This window comes from Petaurus breviceps, unplaced genomic scaffold (assembly GCF_028583685.1).
Source record: "Petaurus breviceps papuanus isolate PSGF00001 unplaced genomic scaffold, PetGlider_PUasm1.0 176, whole genome shotgun sequence".
Lineage (NCBI taxonomy): Eukaryota > Metazoa > Chordata > Mammalia > Diprotodontia > Petauridae > Petaurus > Petaurus breviceps.
The window spans coordinates 6,177,641-6,205,461 of NW_027185771.1; the positions used below are offsets into that span (position 1 = coordinate 6,177,641).

At 45.8% G+C, this 27,821-nt stretch overlaps 2 protein-coding genes across 2 annotated transcripts in view; one reads left to right on the forward strand and one right to left on the reverse strand.

Moving 5' to 3' along the window:
- TRAPPC2L (trafficking protein particle complex subunit 2L) overlaps positions 1 to 27,821 on the reverse strand; it is a 423,767-nt gene that overhangs the window by 208,737 nt on the left and 187,209 nt on the right. The gene's annotated exons all lie outside the window — the stretch shown is intronic.
- The window catches only part of PIEZO1 (piezo type mechanosensitive ion channel component 1 (Er blood group)), a 174,163-nt gene that overhangs the window by 59,977 nt on the left and 86,365 nt on the right, over positions 1 to 27,821 (forward strand). The window contains exon 2 of the mRNA XM_069085562.1: positions 14,287 to 14,382. Within this exon, the coding sequence (XP_068941663.1) occupies positions 14,287 to 14,382 (96 nt within the window). The remainder of the gene's footprint in view (positions 1 to 14,286; positions 14,383 to 27,821) is intronic.

Sequence of the window (27,821 nt, forward strand, 5' to 3'; positions counted from 1 at the left end):
CAAGCCTGTGCCTGAGTCCTGTCCCTCCTCTTACTTAGCTGTGTGGCCTTAGACAAATCACTAATTACCTTTCTGTGAAATGGGGAGATAGTAGTTCTTGACCTTGCACAGGGTTGTTGTGAGGATCAAAGGAGAAAGAAAGACAGAGAGACACACACAGAGACAGAGAGAAAGAAGGTTAGGGAGGGAGAGAGACAGCCAGACAGAGACAGAGAAACAGAAACAAATTTCTTTGCAACAGCCCAACTCAACAAATGAAGCCCTCTCCTCCCCTCCCAGGTTGGGTGCTTTCATGTGACACAGATACATAATTTCTCCCTCTTTCCTTCTATCCTTAGACAAGAAAAACAGCAGTCTTGAGGTTTTCTCAGAGCTTTCTTTTCTTTTCTTGCCAGTGACTACAAGGAAACAGATGAAGGGGTAAAAACAGAGCAAACACTGGGAAGATACAGAGTTACAGGGAATCTCAAAAATCTAGTAATAATTATGCCTGCTCCCTTTTGGGGAGTATCCCATGCTGTTGGGGGTGGCTTGGCCAGACAGCTTCAGAGAGCATTATGGGATCATGGCATTGCAGAGTTGGAAGGAGGCAGCCCTCCTTCCAAGTCAATCCCTGCTCTGAAATATAACCCTTTTATAGTGTTATTGAGTCCTCATGACAGCATGTGAGCTCAACTCAGTAGGGTGAGAGATGCAGTGTGATATTTCCTACATTTTAAAATACCGTATAGTACTGACACACAGTAAACAATAAATGTTTATTGATTGAACGAGCCTTTATTAACTGCCTGATATGTGCCCTGCGTGAGTGGTCAGTTATTCTCCCCATTTCTCAGATGAAGAAATTAACTCAGGAAAGTGAAGCAATTTTCCCACGTTGCCCCCAGGAAGCCGTAGAGCTGAGATCCGCACTCAGACCTTCTGACTTTCATATGTAGTGTTTTTTCCTCTCATTGTCCACAGCAATGCCCCCTGGCTGAATTTACAGTCCCCCAAAGTGCCCACCCCACATGTTGGGGCTGGGGGTGGACAGGGTAGAATTTTAACATCTGCTCAGCAGGGAAAGCTTGGTATATAGAGTGTCAATGCTGAGGGGGAAGAAAGCTGATAGTTCAAGCCTGGCTGAAGAGTGAAAACAGAGAGTGAGGAAGAGACCCAAGTGGTCAATGGGTGTGCCTGTTCTGGTGCCTGTGTGCCCAAGAGGAAGAGAATTTCTTTCAATCTCCCCTCCGCCCTTGCTGCTGACACATGAAAAGGCCTATTTTTTTCCATGAGGTCATAGACTGAGGCAAATTCCTAGTTAGCAGCTGGCCAGGGCTTGCTGCTTTGGGTAGGCAGGTGGACCGAGCACAGCCCCTGATATGGGCATGCTCCTAATGTCTACTGGGCAGCCCAGGGACCCAGCCAGCTTTCTGGTGATGTGGGAGCTAAGCTTTCCAAGTGTTGGTGCCGCCCCTTCTTCCCACCTCTTCCCCTGTATTTCCAGGTGTGGAAACCTCATTCTAGACCAGTGCTTCTTAAACTGTGGGTCCCAATCCCACCCAACAGTGAAAGGTTTCTGAATGAACAGGGATCAAAAATTAATTAAAAATCAAATGCATAATGAATTCAAGGTGTTTCTGGCAGAGCTTGCCCCTGTTGCAACTTCACTGCAGCCTTGGTTCTGAACACAAAGCCTGGGCACTTTGACCTGCACATGCTTTCAGGCCAATGAACAGGGCCAGAACTTGAAAAGGGGTCCCAAGTGGGAAAAGTTTAAGAAGCTCCTTAAGAGTATGATGACCCTTATCACAGAATCATTGCCTGCCAGAGTGGAAGGGATCTTAGGGCTAATCCATTTTATAGAAGGGGAGACTGAGGCCTGGAGAGGTCAGAGGTCCAGTGACTCACATGAGGTCACAGAGCTTAGTTAGTAAGTGGCAAACTCGGGTCTTCTGATTTCCAGCCTCAGGGTCCCTTCCACAACACTATGCTTATACTCACTAATAATAATGGCTAATAATATTTATATAATTACTACGTGCCAGGCTTTACACTAAGCTCTTTATAATTATTATCTAATTTCCTCCTCACAACAACTCTGCGAGGCAGGTGGTATTATTATTCCCATTTTATAGATGGGGAAACTGAGTCAGAAAGCATTTAAGTGACTTGCCTGGGGCCACGTAACTAGTAAGTGTCTGAGGCCAAATTTGAATTTTGGTCTTCTTCCTGATTCCAGGCCCCCTCTTCTTTCTACTTCTGCCAAGGTCTAGCTTAAGTCTCACCTTGAACCTGCCCTGATTATGTCAGCTGGAAGCAATTCCTGTCTTCACCCTTTATTGGACAGATGCTAGACAAGGTTGTTGTTCAGCCGTGTCCTATCTCTGTGACCCCATTTGGGATTTTCTTGGCAAAGATACTGTAGTGGTTTGCCATGTGCTTCTCCAGCTCATTTTACAGATGAAGAAACTGAGGCATACAGGGTGAAAGTGACTTGTTCAGGGTCACAGAGCTAGAACATGTCTGAGGCCAGATTCGAATTTAGGTCTTCCAGACTCCAGGCCTGGCACTCAATCCACTGTGCTCCCTATGCTATCATCTTATCTGTAGGATTTAGAGCTCATTGAATCCTACTTCCTCATCTTTAAAATGGACCAGTTAGATTTGATGGGCTCCTTGACAGGACCTTTGGGATGAGAGGGGTGAGGAGGCTTGACCAAAGTCATGTAAGATAGCAGCAGAGCAAGGATTTAAAACCAGGTCTTGTGACTTCAAATCAAACACTCTTTCGATGCATCCGTAGAATCAGGTGGTCTTGGGTTCAAATCCTCCTTCAGATGCTTCAGAGCCGTGTCACCTTTCCAAGTCACTTCCTCTCTAAAGAAGGGGGGGTGATGATAGCACCCACCCCCCAGGGTTACTGGGGGGATCAAATTTGATATAAGGTATGGAAAGCATTTTATGAACCTTAGACCTCAAAACACTATATAAATGTTAGCTAGTATTATCACTGTTAGTCTTATTAATTATCTTTTCTCCTCAAATAGACTGTAAGCTCCCTAAGAGCAAGGACCACAATTTGTACTTTTTCTGGGTCCCTTAGAGTGTTATGGGAATTGTGGAATCCTCATCTCTGAAAGGAGGGAGGTAGACTAGGTAAATTCTAACATCCCTTGCAGTCCTAAATCCTGTGGTTTGGTGATTTAGATTTGAAACAGACCGTCCTGTTCATCTCTCCACCCCGTTCCCAATGAGTGAGTGAATATCCCTCACAAACCCCTTTTTGCTTGGATACCTCCAGTGACAAGGAGTTCACGACTTCCCCAAGGCAGCCATTCTATTTTTGGACACTGCTAATGTGATCGAATCTTTCCTTGTGTTACGAGATATGGTGGAAAGAACCCTTGACTTTAGAATCAGTAAACCTAAAGTCAAATTTTTCTCTGCTCCTTATGAACTATAGTCCTGTAGACAAGGAAGTCCCCTTCTCTGGGTCCCAGATTCCTCATTTGTAAAATGAAGGTGCTGGACTGAGGTCTTCTCCACCTCTAAACTCTTCTAAAATAATCCCCCCTCCCATCACTGTAACTTAAATTCAGTAAGAGCTTGGTTGATTATTTTTTTTATATAAATTTATTTATTTACTTTTAGCTTCCAACATTCAGTTCCACAATCCCTTGAGTTCCAAATTTTCTTCCCCTCCCTCTCCTCCTCCCTCCCCCCCATGGCAGCATGCAATCAAATATAGGATCTACAAATACTTCACAATGAACATTAGTCAAGTGATGAAGGACTATCGGTTGATTATTTTGATAGCTGCTGTGGTGCATGGGAAAGACTGCTGGATTCTGAGGCCAAGGACCTGAGTTTGAATCCTTGGCCAAGACCTTCATGAACTCTCTGGGACTGTTTCTTCATCTGTAAAATGAAGGGTTTGAACAAAATTACCTTTAGTTCTCTTTAGCCCTAAGTAATCCTGTGACCTCAGGTTGCCCACATAGCCCTCAGAGAGGTTCCCAAGGGAGGTGGTGTTGGCCCCCGGGAGTTTAACAGGCTCCAAACCGCCCTTCTTATCATAAACATGCACTAGGGAATAGAGACGGGTTCCCCCAGTGCGCACCATTACCTTAGGGGGTGGGGGGAAGGGCTAACCCTAGTTAATAGGGGAGCTTCCTTTTCTGAGCCACCAACTTTCCAAAGCTGCTCTCCATGTGTCTTTTAATGGGGGGGGGGGGTGACCGTGTAATTTGCTTTACTAATGACTGTGTTTTTCTACTCTGCCCCTCTGCTTTGGACTCCTGCTGGGGCAGGGCTAGCAAAGCCAGATGGTGTGGGTTGGCCCTCCATCTACAGACTGGATGGGCCCTTCATCTCTGGACCTACCACCTGCAAGCACAGAGTGGCCAGGGCCTCCCTTGGTACCATTTGGAGCCAGGGAGACCAGATGGACATTTGGGATGGCCACTTTCTAGTGAAAAGGGAACAAGTCCTGTTATTCAATATGTTGTCCCAGCCCAGCTAGAGGGAGCAAGTGGGGAAGGCCCTGGTGGGACCTGCCAACTGCTCTTCTCTCATGCCAGAGAAGGAGGCCCCAGAGATACATTGGCAGCCTCTGCTCTCCTACAAGTTGAAGTTGGCACACAGAAAGTCCTCCCCCACCAATCTGGAGCCTCCAAAGTGCTTCCCACACCCTTTCCTTTGCCCCCATTCCCTCTAGCTTCCTTAATCTCTCATTTCCTGGCTCTCAGCAGTCAGCAGAATCCTCGAGATTCTTTCCCCTCTGCTCAGTCCCTGGGCTGGTAGTAGAACTAGATGTCCATCCTTTTGATGGTGGATTCCAGCCCCTCCTGAGCTCCCCCTGACAAATTTCCAACCTTTGATCCCTCTTTCTCCACCCTGCCCCCCATCCAGATCCAAAAACAACATACCTCTCCCTTTCCATTGGGAACGAGATAACAAAGTAAGGCTGGATAAAGGTTGGACAAGTTGGAAAGAGACAGGAGTTTCTGGGAAGATTTTCCATTGTATCAGGGAGGGGAATTTAAACAACCCTTCTTTTAGGCATTGAGGTCAATTCAGGACCCTGCTGCCAGAGATTGCTGGGGAGGGGGCTGATTTGACAGGCCTTCTTTGGTTCCCAATCAGTCTCAGGGATATCAGAGCTAAAAGTGACTTTAGACCATCAAATTTAACCTGCTTTGCCTCATGCATAAGGTATCTGAACTCCACAGAGGGACACTTAGTTGACCAAAGTGTCCAGAAAGTGAACCTTCAGTCCATATCCTAGTCCAATAGTAATTCAGGTCTTTGCGGAGGGTGGAACTCTGGGCTACTATAGAAAAGGTTTTCAGTTGCTCAAAACAAGCACAAACTACCCAGAATAACAGGAGGCAAATTCAGTTAGTTAAAACATTTTGTAGTTGGGCTCAAAAAGTCAGCTTCCCAAGTATAAGGTATGTATGGCTAGACAGCAGTTCATCTGAAAAAAATCTGGGGGTCTCAGTGGACTGCAAGCAATCTCAATATGAGTCTTTTGTGAAAGAAAACTAATGCAATCTTTAGTTTTGTTCTGTCCAGTTCCAGGTGCCACATTTTAGAAAGAATAGTGTGGAGATCATTTGAAGGCAGGCATACTGGCTGATAAAGGGCACCCTGTAGTGTAGTGGTTAGAGCATTGGACTTGGAGTTAGGGAGACCTGAGTTCAAATTCAGCCTCAGACACCTATAAGCCATGCGACCCTGGACAAGTCATTTAACCTCAGTTTGTCTCTGTTTCCTCAGCTGTAAAATGGGAATAATAACAGCCCCTGCCTCCTAGGTTTGTTAGGAAGATCAAATGAGATATTTGTGAAGCATTTAGCATAGTTTCTGGCATGCAGTCGGCACTATAGAAATCCTTATTCTCTTCCCTCCCAGAGGGCTTTGAGATCTGTCACATGAGAACTCATTGAAGGAACTGGGGTTTAACTTACGTGAGAGGAGATGGTGGTGGGGTGGGATTGGGAGCTGCCTGCCAACATTTACTACTGTGTGTGACTGGGTTTGAAGCTCTTCTGCTTGGCCCTAGCAGGCAGACCATGGATGGAAGCTGCAAAGAAACAAATTCAAGCTTTTTGTGTAAGGAAAACCTACCCAGCAATTAGCATTCTCTCCAAACGGAATCAGTGGTTCTGGGAGATAATGAGTTCTGACTCACTGGGAGTTTTCATGCAAAGGCTTGACACTGGCTGAGTAGGTTGTAGGGGAGATTTCTGTGCAGGTATAGGCTGGACCAGGTGCCTCTAAGGGCCTGTCCAACCCTGAGGGTCTGTGTTTCTCTTAAGTGTTTGTTGAATTCCGGTCAAGTGAGAGGCAGTGTGGCGTAGTGGTTAGAGGCCAGGACTGGCATCAGAGCACCTGCCTTGTTACTATCTGTATGACTTTAAGCAAGGTACTTACTTCCCCTCTCAGGCCTCAGTTCTCCCACCTGTAAAATGAAGGAATTGAGCCAGAGGATGTCTAAGATTCTTTCCAGTTCTGGATCCTATGAATCTAATTACTGAATGCCTACTGCCACTTGGATAGGTACTTTGGGGAACAAAGCCCTGCACTCAGGCAGCTTCTGGTCAGGTGGAGAAGACAAGACATAATGACTTGAAGCTATTTGAAAGGGAAAAGAAGATATAACTGGATGCTATTAAGCAATACCCAGACATTAAATTCCAACAAGGATTCAGGAGAGGTCATGTGGATTGTGCTGGTTAAGAAAGACTTCCTCAAGGAGCCTTGGCTTGAACTAAACTCGGGAGGATAGGTGGATAGGGTTCAAATAGAGAGAGAGTAGTTCAAAGGTTTAACCTGCTATAGGGCAACTAGGTGGTACAGTGGGCAGAGAGCTAAGCCTGGAGTCATGAAGACTTGAGTTCAAATCCAGCCTGAGACACTTATTAGTTGTGTGTCCTTAGTTGAACCACTTCACCCTGTTTGCCTCAGTTTCCTCATCTGTAAAAATGAATCGGAGAAGGAAACGGTAAATAACTCCAGTATCTTTGCCAAGAAAACCCTAAATGGGGTCATGAAGAGTTGGACATGGCTGAAATGACTAAACAGCAAAAGTTCAAGGGGGTTAACCTGGGTCCACAGACTCCTTGGATAGATTTCAGGGGATCTGTGAGGTTGGATGAGAAGAATGACAATTTTGCATTTTATTTTACATGTTTAAAAAACATTCTGAGAAGGGGTCCACAGGCTTCTCTAGACCACCAAAGGGGCCCTAGAATAGGTGGAAGGGTATTCTAGGTAGGACCAAAGAAAGACGAGAGACAGCATGGCGGCACCAATGTGTGTCAATGTTGGGTTTGGAACTGGAAGAGGCCTTAGAGTTCCCATCTCTATATTTTACAGATGAGGAAACTGAGGCCCAAAGAGGAGTGATTTGGCCATGGTCACACAGAGGGGAAATAGCAGAACTAGGATTTAATGAGGTTTCCTGACTTCAGAGCTTTCTTGTATTGCCAGATACTGGAGGCATCTCTGCCCTTATAGGCTTGCTGGGTGAGAGTAACTTTCAGAGAGTAGCTTGGATGGATGGGGTGAGGCCTCACAATGCAGAGCCTGACAGAACTTTAGATTTAATGTGATGAGCAATAGGGAGCCCATCCCATTGGGCTAACAGATTCTGAATAAAGAAAGTTAGGGATGTCATGAAAGCAGTGGTTTTAGAAGGTTTGTCATAAGGTTTAGAAGAATTGGAAAGTACTTTAGACAACATCGAGTCCATTTTACAGGTGAGAAAACTGAGGCCAAGGGAGAAGTGACTTTCCTGGAGTTACAAAGGTTGGACCCTAGATTCAAGCCCAGGTTGAGTTCTTTCTTCACTATACTGTGTTATGATAGGTAGGTGAAGACAAGCGAAAGGTGTGGTAAAGGCAAACTGCAAACAAAAATGATATGTAACAAGCAATAAAGAGGTAAGCCAACAAAGGCTGGGGAAAGGAGCCAAGAACATAGTGACCATTTATTCAAGAGAAGAAAAGAAGGGTTAGGTCTTGGTGCCCCCGACTTGGCTTCTAGAGGTGGTATGCTCAAGACCACCTGGCAAGTTCAGGGAGGAACTGGAGCTTATGCCCCTTGCTTGAGGGCCACACTTCCCCTGCACTCAGAAACTCTCTGGGGTCACTCTCAGGGGCTTCTTGTCAGAGCAGCAATGTGTTTAGAGTTGGCCAACGGTGGGAACAGACAAGTCCCAGAAAGGTTTCTTTGTAGCCTGTTGCTTCTGGAAAATAGGCTGGTAGGGTCTTTTAAATAACTTCTTCCCTCTTCATCATCCCTTTAACACCCCTTCCCCCAGCTTCCTGCTTTCCTGTGTCTTACCTTGCCTGCCCCCCGACCCACCCCAAACACTCATTTCAGATTCTGCCCAAATAGACTCAGGCCGCCAATATGAGACAGAGAAAACTGGTTGGCCTGGGAAAGGAGGGGTTCAAGGATCTGGGGGTCTTCTCTATTGTCGGCCCCACAAAAAGTTTAACGAAATTATCCAAAGACCACCTTCTTGTTCTAGCCCGTCCAAACACAATTTGTCCATCATGGTAGAGTAAAGGTTTGGCATGTGCTTATATCCACTCTTGGTGCTGGGGTCAAGTGATCAGGCAGAGGGGAAGGGGTGTAGGGGAAAGGCTACTATCCAGAGACCTCCAAGAATGGTGCTGTCTTTTTAAAAAAGTTATAAGTTAGGGCAGCTAGGTGGTGGAGTGAATAGAGCACCGGCCCTGGAGTCAGCAAGACCTGAGTTCAAATCCGGCCTCAGACACTTAACACAAAAACTAGCTGTATTTCCTTGGACAAGTCACTTAACCCCAACTGCCCTCCCCCCCAAAAAAGTTATGTTTCTGATGTTGAGTGAGAAGAGCAGAACCAGGAGAACTTTGTACACAGTTACAAACACAATGTATATGTGATGACTAACTTGGATAGACTGGGCTCCACTCAGCAATATAAGTTTAGAAGACAACCCCGGGGCGGCTGGCTAGGTGGCACAGTGAATAGAGCACCAGCCCTGGAGTCAGGAGGACCTGAGTTCAAATCTGGCCTCAGATACTTGACATGTCTACTAGCCGTGTGACTTTGGGCAATTGTCCTCAAAAAAAAAAAAAAGCAAAAAATAAAATAAATTGCATTAAAAAAAAAAAGACAACCCCAAAAGACTCCTGATGGAAAGGGATATCCACATCCAGAGAAAGATCTACAGAGTCTGAATGAACATTGAAGCAAACTACTTACTCTCTCTCTTTTGTCTTTTGTTTTGTCCTTTCTTTCTCATTGTTCATTAGCTATAATCCTTCTTTACAACTTGACTAATGTTTAATGTGAAGGTATCTTTAGAATCTATATTTGATTGCATGCCGCCATGGGGTGAGGGAGGAGGAAGGGGATTGAGAGGGGGGGGAAATTTGGAACTCAAGGGATTGTGGAACTGAATGTTGTAAACTAAAAGTAAATAAATAATTTAAGAAAATTTTAAGTCTTGGGGCAGCTAGGTGGTGCAGTGAATAGAGCACTGGTCCTGGAGTCAGAAGGACTTGAGTTCAAATCCGGCTTCAGACACTTGACACACTTACTAGCTGTGTGACCTCCAAAAAAACAAACGAAAAATTGTAAGTTTTGTAAACATCAGTAAACAGATACTCAAATGCACAAGCAAGAATTTTTAAAAGATTATTGTACCTGAAACTGCACATGTCTGTTTTGTATAACTTCTTGTTTTGGGGTTCTCTCTTCTTCCCTCTGTATCACTGTGTCTTCTTCATATTTGTCATGTCTGATAGTGCAGCAATATTTCATCATACCAACTTTATATACCAACATTAAATTTTTCTTTGCTTTGCTTTTTGGAGGCAATTGAGGTTAAGTGACTTGTCCAGGGTCACACCTAATAAGTATTGGAAGCTGAATTTGAACTCAGGCCCTCCTGACTTCAGGGCTGGTGCTTTATCCACTGCGCCACCTAGCTGCCCCTCCAATTTTAATTTTTCAAAGCTATTTCCCAATCTTTGGACACATGGCTTGCTTCCAGTTTGTTGGTTTTATGACTAATGCTGCCTGAATATTTTTTATGTACATAGGTGTTTTGTTCTTACCAATAAATGTCCTTAGTTGTGGGATCACTGATCCAAAGGGCAGGAGCCCAGAGTTTCAGAGCCCTTATTGTACCTTATTGTATTACTTTCCAAAAAGATCAGGCAGATTCTGAACCCTCCCAGAGGCAGTGTTAAGAGAGCATCTTTAATTTAAAACTCAAAGGGTCTCAGTTGCTATACTGGCTGTTATTAGCTAGCCCCATATGGTAGCTAAGTGTGCAGAGCTTTATAATTTTTGTTTTTGTTTTGAGGGAGGAAGGCAGGGCAATTGGGGTTAAGTGACTTGCCCAAGATCACACAGCTAGTAAGTGTGTCAAGTGTCTGAGACAAGATTTGAACTCAGGTCCTCCTGACTCTGAGACCAATGCTCTATTCACTGTGCCTCCTAGCTGTCCCACAGCTTTATAATTTTCAGAGTAGTTTTATTTATGATCCCACTAGCAATGACCTGATGGTGGAGGCAGAGCAATGCGACTCTCTGTTCTATGAGGAAGAAATTGCCGGGGACCATTAGATGCCCTAGGTCACCTGACTACTTAGGGCTAAAACTGGTACCCAACTGAAAGCCTGTAGACTTCTAATCCAAGACCTTTGCCCCACACTACATCAGAGGCCTTATCCCCACAACGATTAAACCTCCGACCCTCTTTATTTCTTCCACCACTGGGGTAGCCAGAGTGGGCAGGTGTCCACCGGACTATCACAGAAGGCCTGCCTGTGGGCTGACCCGTTTTAAACTCAAGTGCTATTTCGAGGGCAGTTAACTCTTCTCAGAGATTTCTATGGATGCAGCATGGCATCGTGGTTCAGAGGGAGGGGCAGGCAGACCTGGGCAGCCCAGAGAAAATGAAACTGGAGAAATCTTTCTGCTGTAAATGCGTTTTCCTCTCCCTAGAGGGTCAAATTGGATTGATTTTTAAAAAATGCATAATTATTGAAAATCTTATTTTCTGGAAGAACATATTTAAAAAAAAGAGTTGGACATTTCTTTACATTTGGGAGGGGAAGAGATGGGGGAGGGTCTTCTGGAGATTTTAAAGGAATGGGTCTGGGAGAGAAAAGGGGACTTAGAGGGCAGGCTTCCCAAAGCCCTGGAGAATTGAAAAATTAAATTTTATAGATGAAATAGTCCTCAATGGCCATCTAATCTGACCCATACTAATTAGCATTAACTGCTAATGCCTTTCCCTTTCAGATTACCATTATCTCCTCTGTACAGATCTTGTATGTATGTATCAGATCTATGTATGCATCAAAAAGTGAAGTCTTTGAGAAGAACCCTGGCTGGGGGCTTGGGCATTTTTTGTTTTGCTTTTTGCCTTTCTGTGTTTCTTCTGCACTTAGCTTGGCGCCTGGAACACAGTCAGTGTTTAATAAATAAATACCCGTTGATACCCCATACTACCATCTCCTGGGATACACATCTAAGTGTGAAGACTTGGCTCATCCCCTCCCAGAAACCCTCCTAGATCCAGCCACCTCCGCTCCAACAGCCCACACTACCCACCCATTAAAGCAGCTGCCTGCCTGACCTTGGGTCACTCCAATCCAGGGATGGGGAAACTTTGGATATGTTGTGATGTTTGGACTCAGTCAAAGGGCCGCCGCACCTGAGGACCTAGAGGGCCACACGTGACCTTGAAGGTTCTCCTCCCCACACTTAATCTCTGGGCCAAGGCTTCCCCAGTAAAATGCAGATAATGATACTTATCCTTATCTGCCTCCCAGCATTCTTGTCCAGAACCCCTCCTCCAGTAAAACAAATGAGAATGGAACTTTGTTACTTTAGTGACCTAGACTTTTTTTGTGGCTTCCTACAACATGGCTTTGGGGAAAGTGTTAGAGGGAAATGAGTTTTTCCCCCAATTTCACCTCTTTTCAATGCCTCCAGATTTCCTAAACTTCTAATTGGGGATAGAGACCCAGAAAACCTCAGCTGTTCACCCTCTGAATTTGGGGGAGGGAGAAACATCCAGGGAAGAGGAAGTGACCCCACCTGCCTTGCATTCATTGCCTCTCTTACCTGACTCCTGGTGAGCCCTCTAATGCCAAGGGGCTGGGCTGGGCTGGGTGCGGTCTATTGATGAAGATAGACACAGAAATGCCAAGGTGTCTTTCTTGGCCAGGGAATAAAAGATTAGGTAGTCAAGGGATATAGCCATGTTTGGGCTATGGGCCTACAAGTCAATATAGGAGTCTGACATCCATCTTTGGTCTATGAACCAGAAGCGGCAAACTCAAATAGAAACAGGCCCGTAACTTTAAATAAGGATCATGTTGACAAAGAAAATTACATATTAACATCATCTATGTTCTATTGCATGTTTATTTTGTCAAATGTTTCCCTGTTACATTTTAATCTGGTTGGAGGCGGGAGTGTTGTGTGCCAGCAGTTTCACACCTCTGGTCTAGATGTCTGGTACTATGTCCAACTTTTATTCTTTTTAAAAAAAAATTCTATTTTATTTATTTATTTTTGTTTGCTTATCCTCCTCCCCTCCCTATTGAGAAATCAGAAAAAACAAAAACATTACAAACATGTATGGTCAAGCAAAAAAAATAAAATCCCCCATTTACCCTGTCCAAGTTGTGTGTGTGTCTGTGTGTGCTTGTGCCGGCCCCTCAGCCTGCTTTCTGACATCATCATCTCTCTCTCAGGAGGGAGGCAGCGTGCTTCATTCATCCCGAGAGCTCTGGAATTGTTGTGGGTCATTTTGTGGATCAGAATTTTTATGTCTTTTAGAGTTCCAACTCTTATTCTATGATACAGATGGAAAAAAATAAGAAAGCTTTGTTTTGTTCTATATAAAAAAAGTTCATTAAAGTTACTAGCAGAATTGATACCAGAAATGTTTCCGTATTTGTAACTTTCAATATAATAAATTGTGTCCAAGAAAAACCATAAAAACCATGTGATTATATGAATGGATGGATACTCTGACTTCAGTAGACTATATCACCACTTCCTGGCTTAGTGGATAAAGGGCTGGCCTTGGCATCAGCATCATGGGTCCCTGGGTTTGAAATCTGCCTTAGGTACTTACTAGCTGTGTGACTCTGGACAAGTCACTTAACTTCTAACATTCTCTGATTCCCCATCTGTAAATAGGATAATAATAGCATCTCCCTCACAGGGTTGTTGTGAGGATCAAATGAAATATTTGTAAGCTCTCTGCAAATCTTAGAACAAATGTTAGTTATTATTATATTGATAAGCTATTATTGTATTAGGCAGTGAGGTGGCACAGTGGATAGAATGCTAATTTTGGAGACAGGAAGACCTGAGTTCAAATCCCACCATAGATTTCCTAGCTATGTGACCTTGCCATTTAATCTCTGTCTGCCTCAGTTTCCTCATTTATAAAATGGGGACCATAACAGCACTTAATTCCTTCCAGGGTTGCTCTGAGGATAGAATGACATAATATCTGTAAAGCATGTTGTAAACCTTAAATTGATATGTAATTATTGACTTAATGTGATTAAAAAATTGTAATTCAAATCAAGAGTTAAAAATCGTAGAATGCTTTCTTTCTAAGAATGCATGTTTTCCCTCATCCCCAGTGCAATATAAATTCCTTTAGGGAAGAGATGATTCCTCCTTTACTTTTCTATTGCCAACATTGAGCATATAATATCTTGAGCAGCATAAGCAGTTAATGTTGAATGAAATGATTAAATTCAATAATTACTTTATTTTCAGGTTTGTATTCTCTCTCACCTCTCTCTTCCCTGCTTCTTTCTCCCCCTCCTCCTTTGAAAAAAACTTGGCCAATACAAAAACATCTAGGCAAGCCAAACAAATTCCTCCATTGGCCTTGTCCAGATTGTATGTGTTATCAAATAAAACGTTTAATATTTTTTTCCATCAATATTATAGAATAAGAGTTGGACCTTTGAAAGGCTGAATATCAATGCAGTGATCTGTCCAAGCTCACCATCACTTATTCAGGGTGGTTTTAGAAATGCAAATTCAAACAATTTCTAAAAAGCAAAGACAATGAAGGGAGAATATGTTTCTGTTTGCAGATAGGTTTGTTTTAAAAAAAAAAAAAAGCTTTTCTTGCCCTGCCCACTTCCCTGTCTCTCCTGGAGGGCAGGGAAGCTGACCAGGACCTGGCCAGGCTCCTGACCTTCACCTCCTCCATGCCCAGAACTAATATGCTTTGTCTCTTTCCTTCCTCAGCCTGCCTGTTCCGGGTCAATGGCCTGTCATTCATTTATCTACTTTTCCTGCTGCTTTTGCCCTGGTTCTTGGGGCCCACCAAACACAGCATCAGAGGTAAGGAAAGAGCTGAATCCCAATTTGGTTTGGTTGGGAAGCATCTGGCTGGGAATGGGGGAGGGGAGCATGTTTGACATTCCTCAACCCCAAGTGTTTGGGGTTCAGGGTCTCCCCAGAATGGCACATCCCCTCCTCTGGGTCAGAAGCTTGGCAGTACCAATAAACCACAGACTCCATGAGCCCTGCTCACAGGGACAAAAGAAAAGGCAGTAGGTTATTCCTGGTGACCATTTTTTCCCCCATGAAACAATTATCTTGGGGGACCAGGAGAAATTGAGAAGGGAGAGCACATTTTTAGCTGAGAGAATCTAGGAAGGCTTCTCAGAGGAGGTGATGCCTGGGAAGAACCTTAAAGGGAGATAAATATTCTGAGAAGTGGGGCTGAGGAACCAGGTGAGCACCCTTCAGGAAGGGCGAATGGTCTGCAAGGAAGCCCAGGGCAGAAGTTTTGAGCTAAAGTTACTAGCCAAGGCTGTCCTAGGCACACTGGCTCCCTAGCCAGTGAAGGAGGGTAAGCGATGATTCCCCTCACCTAACCTTGGATCTTCAGGATGTTCCAGGGAAATTTAGAACACGGTCCCTGCCCTCCAACTGCGGAAAAGCCACGGGGCTGTCCGTGGTAGATGCCAAATGAGGTTCTTGGCCCAAACCTCATCATCCGTGATGCTAATGAATTAAACCAGTGGGTCTCCTGTTCAACTGCATGGAATGAAAACATTTTGTCAGGGACATATGTATGACTGATGGAGAAGGAGCATGTGTTGAGCTAAAAAAGGTCAGTAGTTGGGTGGCCCCAGTGGGGTGTGCATGAAACACGAAGAACCAGAAGGACTGAGCAAGCTGGAGGGTCCTCCAGGAAGGATTCACAGACAGACATGGTCAGGCGTGAGAAGGAATGACTGGGTTATCATGTGGCTTGGGTGTGGTGGATAGGGCACTGAGCTTGGAGTCAGGAAGGTCTGAGTTCAAATCCAGCCTCTGACACTTACTGCACAACCTTAGGCAAGTCAACTTAATTTCTATCTGCCTCAGTTACCTCAACTGCCAAACAAGGATAATAACAGCACCTCCCTCCCAGGGTTGTTAAGAGGATCAAATATTTGTAAAGTGTCTGGCACATGCTTGTTTCCATCTGTCCTTCCTTCCCTCACCCCACACCCCACTAATGAAATCTCCAGGTACTGAGGGATATGAACAAGGATTTCTGTGCAGTTAGAGGAGGAAGAAAACCAGAGATAGATGGGGGAGTCAGTGGTCAGACCACATCTGGAGTATCGGTCCGGGTCAGAGCAGCCCATTTTAGAGGATATTGAAAAGCTGGGAGAACATCTGATTGTGGGTGACCAAAATTGAGATAAGGCCCCTTGTGGATTGGGTGAAGCATCCACAGCTGTGTAACATGAAGGAAAGGCTGATGGGGTGGCCTGGAGTTCTTCAAGTATTCAGAAGGCTGCCTGCCGCATAGACGAGTCTTTTTATTGGGCTTGGTCCCTGAGAGCAGAAGTGGGAGTGATGAGTGGATGTTGTAAGGAAGTACGTTGAGGCTGGATGGGAAAGGGGGCACCTGGGCACAGTGGAAAGAAGAGACTAGATTTGGAATTGGAGAAGCTGGCTTTGAATCCTGGCCCTATCACTCCCTCTGGTTCCTAATCTCTAAAATAAGACAGCTGGATCCCATGGCCTCGGAGGTGCCTTCCACTTCCAAATCCATGATACTAATAACAGTAATTCCAAGTCACATGAATGATGCCACCTCAAGACTTAGGATAGCCCTGTGCAAGTATTAGTGCTCTCAGCAACTTCCCTGTCCTGGCATGGATCCTTGTAAGGATCAGAGCTGAAGCGTGCTCTCCCCATCCCCCACAGCTGCCTCTCAGAAATGGAACTTGAGGTGGAATTTGGACAGGCAGTGAGGCTGGGGGATGGCCTGAAAGTTGCCAAGTATGTGGAGAGGGTGGCAAACAGACCTATCTCTGGATAGAGGGCTATGATGCTGGTAGCATCTGGGTGCAGGGAATGGCAGATTCTTCCCCACACCCCCTAAAACTAGGACAGCCATCAGGCTTCAGTCATCCTAGCTAGAGCCCGCCAGCCTCATTCTCCTTCCACCTCCAGCCCTGCAGGGAGAGCTGGAACTGCCAGCAGGCAGAATTGGGGGATTGCAGCTGGTCCAAGCTGGGCGATTTTGCCCTTTCCTCTCTAGTTCTCTCTTTTCCCAGCCCCCTCTCCAAGTGGCATGATCACCCTGAAATCTGATTAGTTCCCCAAGGTTGCCTCCGCCTGTAACTAACAGATCCCCAACTGGGAGGACTACTCACAGGCCCCTCTGCTAAAAGCTCTTTATTTTGTAAATATTTCATGCCCTTTGGTGCAATTTGCAACACTTTTCTCTCTAATGGCCCAAAAGGAAAAAAAAAACACAGCCAAAAAAAAAAAAACCCAACAACACACAACAGATTTCTAGTTAAGAGCCAAGGAGGGGAGAGTGAGAGCATCCCAGTGGCGAGTGGGAGAGAAGACAAGTGAGGAAGGAGGGGCACTTGGGAGGGGGGTAAGCTGGGCAGGGAGAGCTCAGGATGGGGGAGGACTCCCCCTTCTCCCCGCCCCCACTCCCCAGCCGCTGCTACTGACTTCCACTGGGGCCACTGCCCACTGACGGTTTTTTCCAGCCCAGAGAGGAAAATGTGAGCCCTAGCGGTGCCTGTACCCCTGGCCCAGCAGCAAGCAGGTTTATGAGTTCCACAGCTGCTGGGGGCTCGAGAAGCAGCGTCTGGTGGAAGATCTGACATGGGTTGGTTGATGTGTTCATGGAGTGCTGGCCCCTGGCTCACCTTCTCCTGTTGCTTGCCTCTCCCCACCTCCCTCTCAGAGGAAACTTCTGAGCAGGCCTCTGCTTGTGGGAAGATGGAAACCAGCCTCTCCCCTGGCATAAGGGAGGAAGGCTGGGGGCTGGATTCACCGGATCGGAACGTGCTCTGACCTGCAGACCAAAACAGGAGGCCAGGGTGGTCAGCCCTGGGCTTTGCTGGGGAGCAGTGGGAAGGGCATTCCACTGGTTTGAAGAGGACTCAAGCTTTTCCCAAGAAAAGCTCTAGTCACTGGCCCTCTCCTTGCCCATGAAATTCCCTTCATCCCCCAACCCCTATTTCAGAACCCAGCGCATTTAGAGACAGAGGTCAAAATGCATGAAGTAACAGGGTAGCAGCCAAGCTAGACACAGGCTGTAGTCAGGGGTGGGCTTGTGTGTGGCTCCGCATACCTTGGCCTTGTCACCTCCTGGGGAGTGGACTGAATTGTCAATCCTTCCCCTATGGTCTACAAGGCCAGGGCTGACCCTGAATCTCTCATCATGGCTATGGCCTTCTCCCTAGAGCATGTGTCTGCAAAGATTCAAGGGGCACTGTGAGCCCTGATTGTCTCTTCTTAAATAGTCACTAGAGCTCCACCCTTGGAATTGGGAAGACTGAGGTTCAAATCCCACCTGAGATAGTCTGTAGCTGTGTGACGTTGGGCAAGTCACTGCACTTCATATTTCTTCAGTTTCCTCAGCTTTAAAATGAAGGGGTGAGGGGTGGAATTGAGGGCCGCTCAGGTCCTTTAAGATCTAAATCTATATTCCTATGATGCTCTGGTCTTTCAACATCAAGATGTAGGAGGGGTCTTAGAATACAGAATGTCAGGACTGAAATGAACTTTAGACCATATGTAGCAAGTCAGTGTCTTCAACCATATTAAGATATCTGAAACAATGCCTGTTCTCATTCCTTTGGGTTGAGGCATTGTCCATTAAAATGTACTTGTTATATCTTCTAGGTATAGAGCAGTATTTCCCTAGTTAGTTATTTGTTGTTCAATTGTTTCAATCATGTCTGACTTTCCATGACCCCATTTGGGTTTTTCTTGGCAGAGATACTAGGGTGGTTTGCTATTCCCTTCTCCAGCTCATTTTACAGATGAGGAAACTGAGGCAAACAGGTTGAAGTGACTTGCCCAGGGTCACACAGCTAGTGAGTGTCTGAGGGCAGATTTGAACTCAGGAAGATGAGTCCTCCTGACTCCAGGGAAAAGCATAGATTACTGGAGGAATCAGGAAAGGCTTTCCATAGGAGATACACCTGAGCTGTGCTTTGAAGGAAGCTGGGGGTCCTGTTAGGTAGAGTCAAGGAGAGAGAGTGATCCAGGCATGGAGGATAGAATGTGCAAAGACAAGGAGGTGGGAGGAATGTCATCCATGGGGAATATCAAGTTAAGTCAGTTTGGCTGGAACATGCAGTACAGGACAGGGCAGACTGTGGAATAAGATTGAAAAGAAGTTGGAGCCAACTTGCAAAGAGCTTCAGTTGATACGCAGAATGTCTAGTTTTTTTTCTAGAAGCAGTAGGGAACCATTGACACTCCTTGAGCTGATGACTGACATGGTTACAGTGATGTTTTAGGAATAACAGTAAACAACAGGGCAGGGCATTAAGCCAGCAATGCCAAATCTGTGGAGGGGAAGGCATCAGCCCAGGGAGCTCAGCTTTTTTTTTTTAAATAAAATTTTGTCTTTATTAATTTGTTTATTTACTTTTAGTTTACAAGATTCAGCTCCACATTCCCTTGAGTTTCAAATTTTCTCCCCTTCCCTCTCCTTCTCCCCCCACCCATGGTGGCATGCAATCAAGTACAGGATCTGCAAATACTTTCACATTAGACATTAGTCAGGTTATAAAGAAGGATTGTAAAGGACGGAATGAACAATGGGAAAGAGGAAACAAAACCAAACAAGAAAAAGAAAGAGAACAGGTAGTTTGCTTCAGTCTGCATTCAAACTCTGTTCTCTCTAGTTCTTTCTCTGAATGTAGACATCTCTCTCCATCATGAGTCTTTTGGAGTTGTCTTATAACCTTGCACTGCTGAGAAGAGCCCAGTCTATCAAAGCTGGTCGTCACACATACATTGTGTCTGTGATTGTGTACAGATTTCTCCTGGTTCTGTTCTTCTCATTCAGCATCAGTTTGTATAAGTCTCTCCAGATAAATATGAGGTCAGTCTGCTCCTCATTTCTTATAGCACAATAATATTCCATTACATTCATATACCACAACTTATTTAGCCATTCCCCAACTGATGGGCATCCCCTTAATTTCCAATTCTTTGCCACTACAAAAAGAGCTGCAATAAATTTTTTGTACATATGGGTCTTCCTCCCACTTCTATGATCTCTTTGTGATACAATCCTAGAAATGGTATTACTGGGTCAAAAGGTATGCAATTATTTATAGCCCTTTGAGCATAGTTCCATATTGCTCTCCAGAATGGCTGAATCAGTTTACAACTCCACCAACAATGCATTAGTGTTCCAATTTTTCCACATCCTCTCCAGCGTTTGTCATTTTCCAAGCTGGAGCAAACGTTACCCTTCACATGGCTGCCTGGCTGACCCCAATTCTTTATGCCCTCACAGGAAATAGCCTGGCAGAATATAGTCTTCCCTTTCTCCTCCCCATATCCCTGCTTTCCCTTGCTGCTGGTATAGATCCAATGGTATCTTCCCTCCTCTGTGGGGGTGAAGCCCATACTGCCAGTAGGAATGGAAGCAAGGAAAGATGAGGTAGGTGGCCATCCACCAATTTCCCCCAGATTGGCCTTCAAGCACAATGCTGGAGGGTGACCTCTCCCTCTTCCTCATTCATTCAGCCATTTATTGATGCTGTCCGCATGTACTTAGTAAGCTCTCACTATGTAGCAGGGGAGAAGGGAACAAACATTTCCTAGTGCCAGGCACTATGCTAAATGCTTTACAAATATTATCTCACTTAATCCTCACAACAATCCTGTGAGATGGGTGCTATTATGATCCCCACTTTAGAGTTGACAAAATTGAGACAGATGGTAGATAAGTGACTTGCCCAAGTTCACACAGCTAGAAAGGATTTGAGGCTGAATTTGAACTCAGGTCCTATCACTCTGGTCAGGTTCCTGACCCCAGGACCAGCCCTCTATCCACTGCACTACCCAGTAGAAGTATGATCTTGGTCAAGTCACTTTTCTCTCAGTTTCCTAATCTGTGCAGTGAGGATAATGATGCCTGCCTGCCCTGCTTGCCTCATAGAGTAGTCACAGAGAGCATAGATATAGAAGGGCTGAGACAATCAGGGACAATCTCATCCAACCCCATCATTTTATATGCGATAACTGAAGCCACACCTAGCTATTTCAGTGACTGGCCCAAGGCCACATCAATAGTTAGTATGAAAGGTGGGATTTGAATCCATGTTCTCCAGGGTCAGTGTTCTTTCTTCTGTACAGTTTTATGAGGATCAGATGGGTTAATAACATATGTGAAAATGCTTTGTAAACTCTAGAACCTGCCTAAGAGATTAGTGTAAAGTTTCTAGGGTCCAAGGATATCCCAGAACAGAGCTGGGTTTCCTGGTATATGGAGATCAGCCCAGAACCTTGGAGTGCAGTCTGCTCCATGTTTATCTGTTGGGCCTGGAGTAAGGGTTTGGGGGAAGCAGGAAACTGCCCTTCCACCTGTCCAGAAGGGAACTTGGGAGGGCAGGGATGGTGGGCACCAGGCTAGGATGAGTGAGGCATCCTGGGTCTGCTTGGGCCATATTCCTCAACTCGACTCTCTGACCTCATCTATATAGCCTTCTCACCCTGAAGATGCCTCTGGCCCTGTGGCCCCTCCTCTGATTGGTGAGTCCCTGCCTGGGGCCCCTGCTTTATGAAAAGCCCAGGCCATCCATGCTCCCAGATCTCTAGCTTTGCTCCTGACTCTCCCTCTCCTCTTCCCCCTTTTAGTACGTAAGCTCCTTGAGGGCAGGGACTATCTTTTCCCTCTTGTCTTACATCCCCAACCCTTAGCACCTGTGCCCTACACAGAGTAAGCAAAGAAACTGTAGAGATCATTGAATTTCGCCCCTGATTTTATAGAGGCAGAAGCAGGCTGGATGGGACTTGTTCAAGTGGACAGGAGCAAGATCAAGAGTCCCATGCAGGTCTCTGTCTCCCAACCCCCTGCTGCTTTCATGAGTGCCCTGCCTTCTGAGAAGGACAGCACTTCTCCTGTGAATCTTCATTCCCCACCCCTGGCAGACTTTCAGAGAGGAAAGAGAAGAAAGGAGAGGAAGGGCTGGGACTGGGAAAGAGATCAGTGAACAAAGGCTGAAGGGAGGTTGTGGGCCAGGGAGGACTCTGGGCCTGGCCTCCTCTCTTCCCTGCTCTCTCTCCTCCTGGTGACAAAGGAGTGTTTGTGAGCTCAGCCTGCTGGCTGAGGGTGAGTCACTGGGCAGGGCCAGGAGCTCTGAAGCCCCTGGCTCTGGGGGCCTTCTATTTCCTATGTACCTGGCCTAGCTCCCCTAGAGGGAGTGGGACATTCCTTAGGCCCAGTGTGGGGCTGACTCTAAAAAGCAGCAGAGTTTGACTTGCACTGGCCAGTGGAGGGGCAAGTGTGGGGAAGAGGGTTTGGCAGGGTAGCTAAGTGGTGAGAGCACTAACACAGTTCCCCACAGATCCACCCTCACTCACTCTGCGCTCAGCATTGCAGCTTCATGGACTGAGAGCTGAGAGGAAGCTTGGAGTGTTCTCTAGTCCACCTCCTTCATTTTATAAATGAGGAAACTTGGGGCCAAGAACAATTAAGTAATTTATCCATGGTCATATAAATAAGCTTTGAGCTGGTATTTGAACCTGCACTGTGTCAGTCCTACTTTTCTGGCCCTTATTTCTTTCATCTGTAAAGTGGTAATTTCTTCTGGTAGAAAAGCCTTGGCACTGTTCCCTGCAAGTGTCTAATTAAAAGGTTATATATTGAGCACCCAAACTCCCAGGCCTCAGTTTCCTCATTAGTGAAATGAGAGGCTTGGACAAATATCTCCCATTCTGAAGCCTTTGAGCCTAGACCATATAGCTCTTGACCCCTAATTGTGTCTAATCTCTAGTTCCTAGAAGGCTGATTAGTCCATTAAAGACGCCTCTGTTTCTTTCCCTCTGTTCCCTCTGCTTGACTCAGGGTACTGGGAGTCTCAGGAGGATGTGGACTATGTGCCAGACTCCCATAGCAATGCCACCAGGGGAATGGCAAAGATATTGTGGGTCAGGTTTGAGAGAGGGGGGTGTTAGTGATATCTTAGAGCTTTGTATACTCAGGGAAACCATGGAGGCGGCTTCCTCTGCGGGCCCCGGATCCTTAGAATCAGATCAGTTCAGGCCTTTATTGTCTCTCCCTTAGACTTATAGGAATAATCTCCTTGCCTCAAGCCTCCCCATTTTCAATCTGTTCCCCAAGGAGATGCCGAAATGCACATCTGACCATGTGATTTCTTTGTGCAGATAGCTCTGGTGGCTTTTTCTTGCCACTAGCATCAAACAAAAACTCCTTGTTTGATGTGTAAAGCCCTTCTCAGTACGGTTCCTACCTGCCTCTGGGGTTTATTACAAATGATTCTCCTTTGTGCCCTCTATGTTCCAGCCGAGCAGACCCCGTTGCTATTTCTCATTGGTGCCTTTACCTTCCATACCTGGAATGTCCTCCTTCCTCCCCATCCCTTCTTAGAATCTATAGTTTCCTTCAAAGCTTGTCTCCTGTCCCTTTTTATATGAGGTCTTTGCCGGTTCCTCCAGCTTCCAGTGTCCCCCATCTCCAGAACTGACTTGTATTTGTCTGTATATACATTGTTTCCCCTGATAGAATGTCAGCTTCTTGGAGGCAAACCTGTTTCACTTTTGTCTTTGGAGTTGTTTTAGTGTCTAGCACAGTGGCTATTTAATATATACTTGTTGATGGACTGATTGGTAAGAGGCCTCTACTTCCTAAAGTCGTGCCAGACTGAGCAGGGCTTGCCCAAATAAGAATCTCTATTACATCTGCCTTGGCAGAGGGATGAGGCCATCCTCGGGCTCAAGCCCATAGACTCTCTGAAAGACAAAGTGGTCATTCGTCAGCAAAGGATACTTAAGGTGGAAGAGATGGTGTGTCTGTGGGTGTCACTGGCCTCTAGGCTTCCTCACAATGGGAATTTCCACCATCTTGAACATCTTGCCAGACATTGCTGTAATAGCACATCCCCAGCAGGCTTGAGAGGTGGTGGTATACTGGGGCAGCGGGAAAAACTCCATCCTTGAGGCCAGGAAAGACTGTATTTCATCTGGCCTCACAACTTACTATCCTTGGTCATTTAGTCAGTCAACAAATCAGGCAACAGACATTTATTAAGCACTTACTGTATACCAGGCACTGTGCTTAAGTACTCTGGATACAAATAAAATTTTAAAAAACGGGGTTTCCCTGCCTATAAGGAGTTTATATTCTAGTGGAGGAGACAACAAGCAAATAGTGATGTAGGTACACAATTGGAGTCTCAGTTTCCTTGTCTATAAAATAGGGATAATACTATCATTACTAGTTCTCTCCTGGGATTGTAGTGCTTTGTAAGTATTAAAGTGCTTTGCAGATAGTAGACATTTAAGAAATGTTTGTTGACTGACTAACAGACTTCAAGGGGAAGCTAGGTGGTGCAGTGGAGTCAGGAAGATCTGAGTTCAAATCCAGTCTGAGACATTTACTAGCTTTGTGATCCTGGGTAAGTCACTTAACCTCTATTTGCCTCAGTTCCTCCTCTGTAAAATGGGGATACACTGGAAAAATGAAAAACTCTTCTAGTATCTTTCCCTAGAAAACCTCAGGGACAGTGTCAGTGGGGTCACATACTGTTGGATATTCCTGAACAACAACAGACTGACCTCAAAGTGCTTAGGGAAACGTGAATCATTCTTATTTAACCTCCCAGAGGTCCTGGGAGTCAGGTAGAAATGGGGTTGTATCTCAGTTTAGGAAATAGAGAAGCTGGCAAGATGAAAGGGGAATTTGTCATTTTCTCTGACCACACCCACGCTGGCCCCCAGATGCTCCCCTCCTGACTCTCCTGTTGCCGGTGAGGTCGCCCCCTTCGCCCAGTCACTCAGGCTCATAACCCTGCATTTCACCATCTTGGCATCGTCCCTTTGCCTCGCTCCCCACCCCCACTCCTCACTCAGTTGCCAAGTTCTCTCCATCCCTGCCTTTCCTTTCCCTAGTCCCCCCCCCCCCACACTTCTGGCCCTTATTACCTCATGTCTGGAGAGTGGAAGCAGCAGCTCCTGATCGCCACCCCCCCCACACACACACCCAGTCTCTCTCCCTGGACAGTCCATCCTAGTCTATGCCAGCTGCCAGATGCATCCTCATGAGGGTGCAGCTCTGCTCTGATCACAGCCCTCCGCAGAAGTGAAGAGAGAGGGCCTGCACAGACCCTCAAGCCCAGAAGTCGAGGTCGTCTCCAGTCTAGCTCTGAAATAAACTTATTTTTTCTTTCTTTTTTTTTTTGGAAGGAGGAATGCAAGGCAATTGGGGTTAAGTGACTTGCCCAAGGTCACACAGCTAGTAAGTGTGTCAAGTGTCTGAGGCTGTATTTGAACTCAGGTCCTCCTGACTCCAGGGCCGGTGCTCTATTCACTTAGCCACCTAGCTGCCCCTGAACTAAACTTCTAATGAAACTGGATTCAACAAACCTGTTAAATACCTACTATGCACCAGGGACTGAGTTACAAATAATAATAGCAATAATAATAACCAACTACATGCCTGGCACTGTAAGCTTTACAAATATTATCTCATTTATTCCTTGGGAGGTAGGTGTTTTTATTATCCCCATTTCATAGGAAACCGAGGCAAGCAGGGATTAAGTGACTTAGCCTTAAGGGTCACATGGCTAGTAAGTATCTGAAGCTAGATTTGAACTCAAGTCTTCCTAACTCCCCCCCACCCAGTGCTCAATCCACTACAAAAAAAAAAGACAAAGAAAAGAGGGAAACCGATCCCACTTTCATTCCACTGGTGGAAGTGGGGATGGAGCCACAACCTGTACACTGTTACATCAATGGATACAAAGTGATTACAAGAGGAAAAGGGCACTAAAAAGTGGGGAAAAGTTAGGGGAAGGCCTCTTATGGGGTTCTGAGGGAAGGTGGGGAGTCCAGGTGGCAGAGTTTAGGAAGAGGTCCAACATGCAAAGAAAGGCATGGATGGATGATCCAGATGGATGGGAAAGGGCTGGTGTGACTGGAACAGAGACTGTGAAGGGAATAATGTGAAATAGGACTAGAAAGGCAGATGGGAACCAAACAACAGAGAGCTGCCAGGCTGAGGATTTTGCATTTTATCCCAGAGGGAATAGGGAGCCACTAAAGATTTTTAGGGAGGGAAAAGACACGGTCAGATCATTTATTGTTGTCATTCAGTCATTTTAGTCGTGTCCAACTCTCTATGACCCCATCTGGAGTTTTCTTGGCAAAGATACTGGAGCGGTCTGCCATTTCCTTCTTCAGCTCATTTTACAGATGAGGAAACTGAGGTAATCAGGGTTATGTGACTTGCCCAGGGTCACACAGCTAGTGTCTGAGGCAACTCAATATAAAAAGTGATGCTCTAATCAGCTTTTGGTCCTTTGCTACCTCCTGCCTCTGGAACCTATGTTCACACTGTTCCATCTTTGTTTGTTAAAATCCTTCAAGACCCAGTATGGCATCCTTTTCTGTGAAGCTTGCTCTGATTTCTGCTGGTGGGAAGTAGCCTCTCCCACCTCTTTTTGGGGGAGAAGAGGGTACTTTCCCTTTGTGCTTTGGATTGTAGCTATTTCGCATACATACCCTACCTGGAGAGCAAAAGTACGTGTCTCTTTTTGGAGGGAGAGAGAACCCCCCTCATCCCCCTTTTTTCCAATGATCAAACTTCCCCCTCTTCCATACTCCCTATCTCCCCACCGGGGAAAAAAAGAAACGCAAAACCTTTTCACAAATAAACAGAGTCAAACATAACAAATTCCTACATTGGTCACATCAAAACCATGTCTCTCGTTCTGCATATTTAGTCTCTCATTCTTTTGTCAGGAGGTAAGCAACGTCCTTCGTCATCCCCTCCTCGCGAATCACAGTCAATCATCATGTCGACCAAAGTTCTGAAGTCTTTTAGAATTGTTTATTTTCACAATATCATAGTTGTGGTGCCCATCGCTCTCCTGGTTCTGCTCAGATCCTTCTGCATCAGTTCAGATATATCTTCCCAGCTTCTTTCTTCTCTTATTAATTCAATTCAAACAACATTCATGGAGCATTCTTTGCCTGCAAGGTGCTGTGCTGGTGCCAGGACACAAAGGTACGCCATAGACCCTGCTCTCAAGGAGCTTCTAGTCCAGCGTAACTCTAAGTTTTTCCTTATATCCACCAGAGACTCTGCCTCTCTTCATTTCCTCTTTGTTGGTGCTGGTTCTATCCTCGGGCCACATGGCAAACATTTCCTTAGCAATCCATGCATTTTATGCACTTACACAGTTTATTCTGAGACAGGATCCAAGTTTCACCCGACTACCAAAGGGGCCATGACACAAACAAGGTTAAGAACCCCTGGTCTGATGGGATGGGTACAGATTCACAAAGAATATTGAAGTCAAGGTTGGGGCGGGGTGGGATGGGGTCTAGATGAAGTGTTCCGAGAAGTTGAGGTAGGAAGGCTAGCTCACTTTTAGGTGGGAGGGTCAGCATCATAAAAGGATGGCATTTGAGTTGGGTCTCAAAGGAGGGAAAGGTAGCCCCATCACACGATCCAAAAGGTGAGTGGGACCCCTGAGGCCATCAAAGCCAACCTAGACTTGGCTGGCGTTCCCCTTCATAGCACCCTTTACAAGGGGTCATCCAGGCTACTTTGGAGACCTCCAGAGATGGGCGACCCACTATTTCCACAAACAGTCCCTTCCACTTTGGAAGCCCTCTAGTTGTTAGGACTTTTCCTCTGACATCCAGAAGAAATCTGCCTCCTTGCAGCTCCTCCCTATGTATTAGATTTAGATCAGATCAGGGGTGGTTCTGCCCTCTGGCCAAGAAGAGCCAGCTGAACCCTTCTCCCACATGGCCCTTCTTCAAGAACTTGAAGGCAGCTTCTATGTCCCCTCCTAAGTCTTTTCTCGGGGAGGAAGGTCCCCAGTTGCTTCAGTCATTCCTCACACAGCATTTCACCATTCTGGTTGTGCTCTAGCTTGTCCAAGCCTTTCACAAAATGTGACTTCCAGAAAAGTACACGATATTCTGACGGGATACAGGCTCTGGAAACCCCCTTGAACTCTCCTTGAATCTTCCCACTTGATCTGTTGTTCACCTGGGGCTTTAATCCCCACAGCTGGCCTTCCATTATTGCTATGCCCAATTTTCTGTTACCCTTAACCTAGCTCAGGCCTTCATTGTCTGTTACTTCCCGGGCTACTAACCTTTGATCCTATCTAAACCCCATTCTCTTGGTTCCTGACTCAGACCTCTAGTCACCCCAGCTACTGGCCACTTCCATCAAGATCCTCCCTAGACCCCTCCTCCAATCACCCCAGACTACTTGGCCAACCCTAGATCCCTCCCACAGTCTC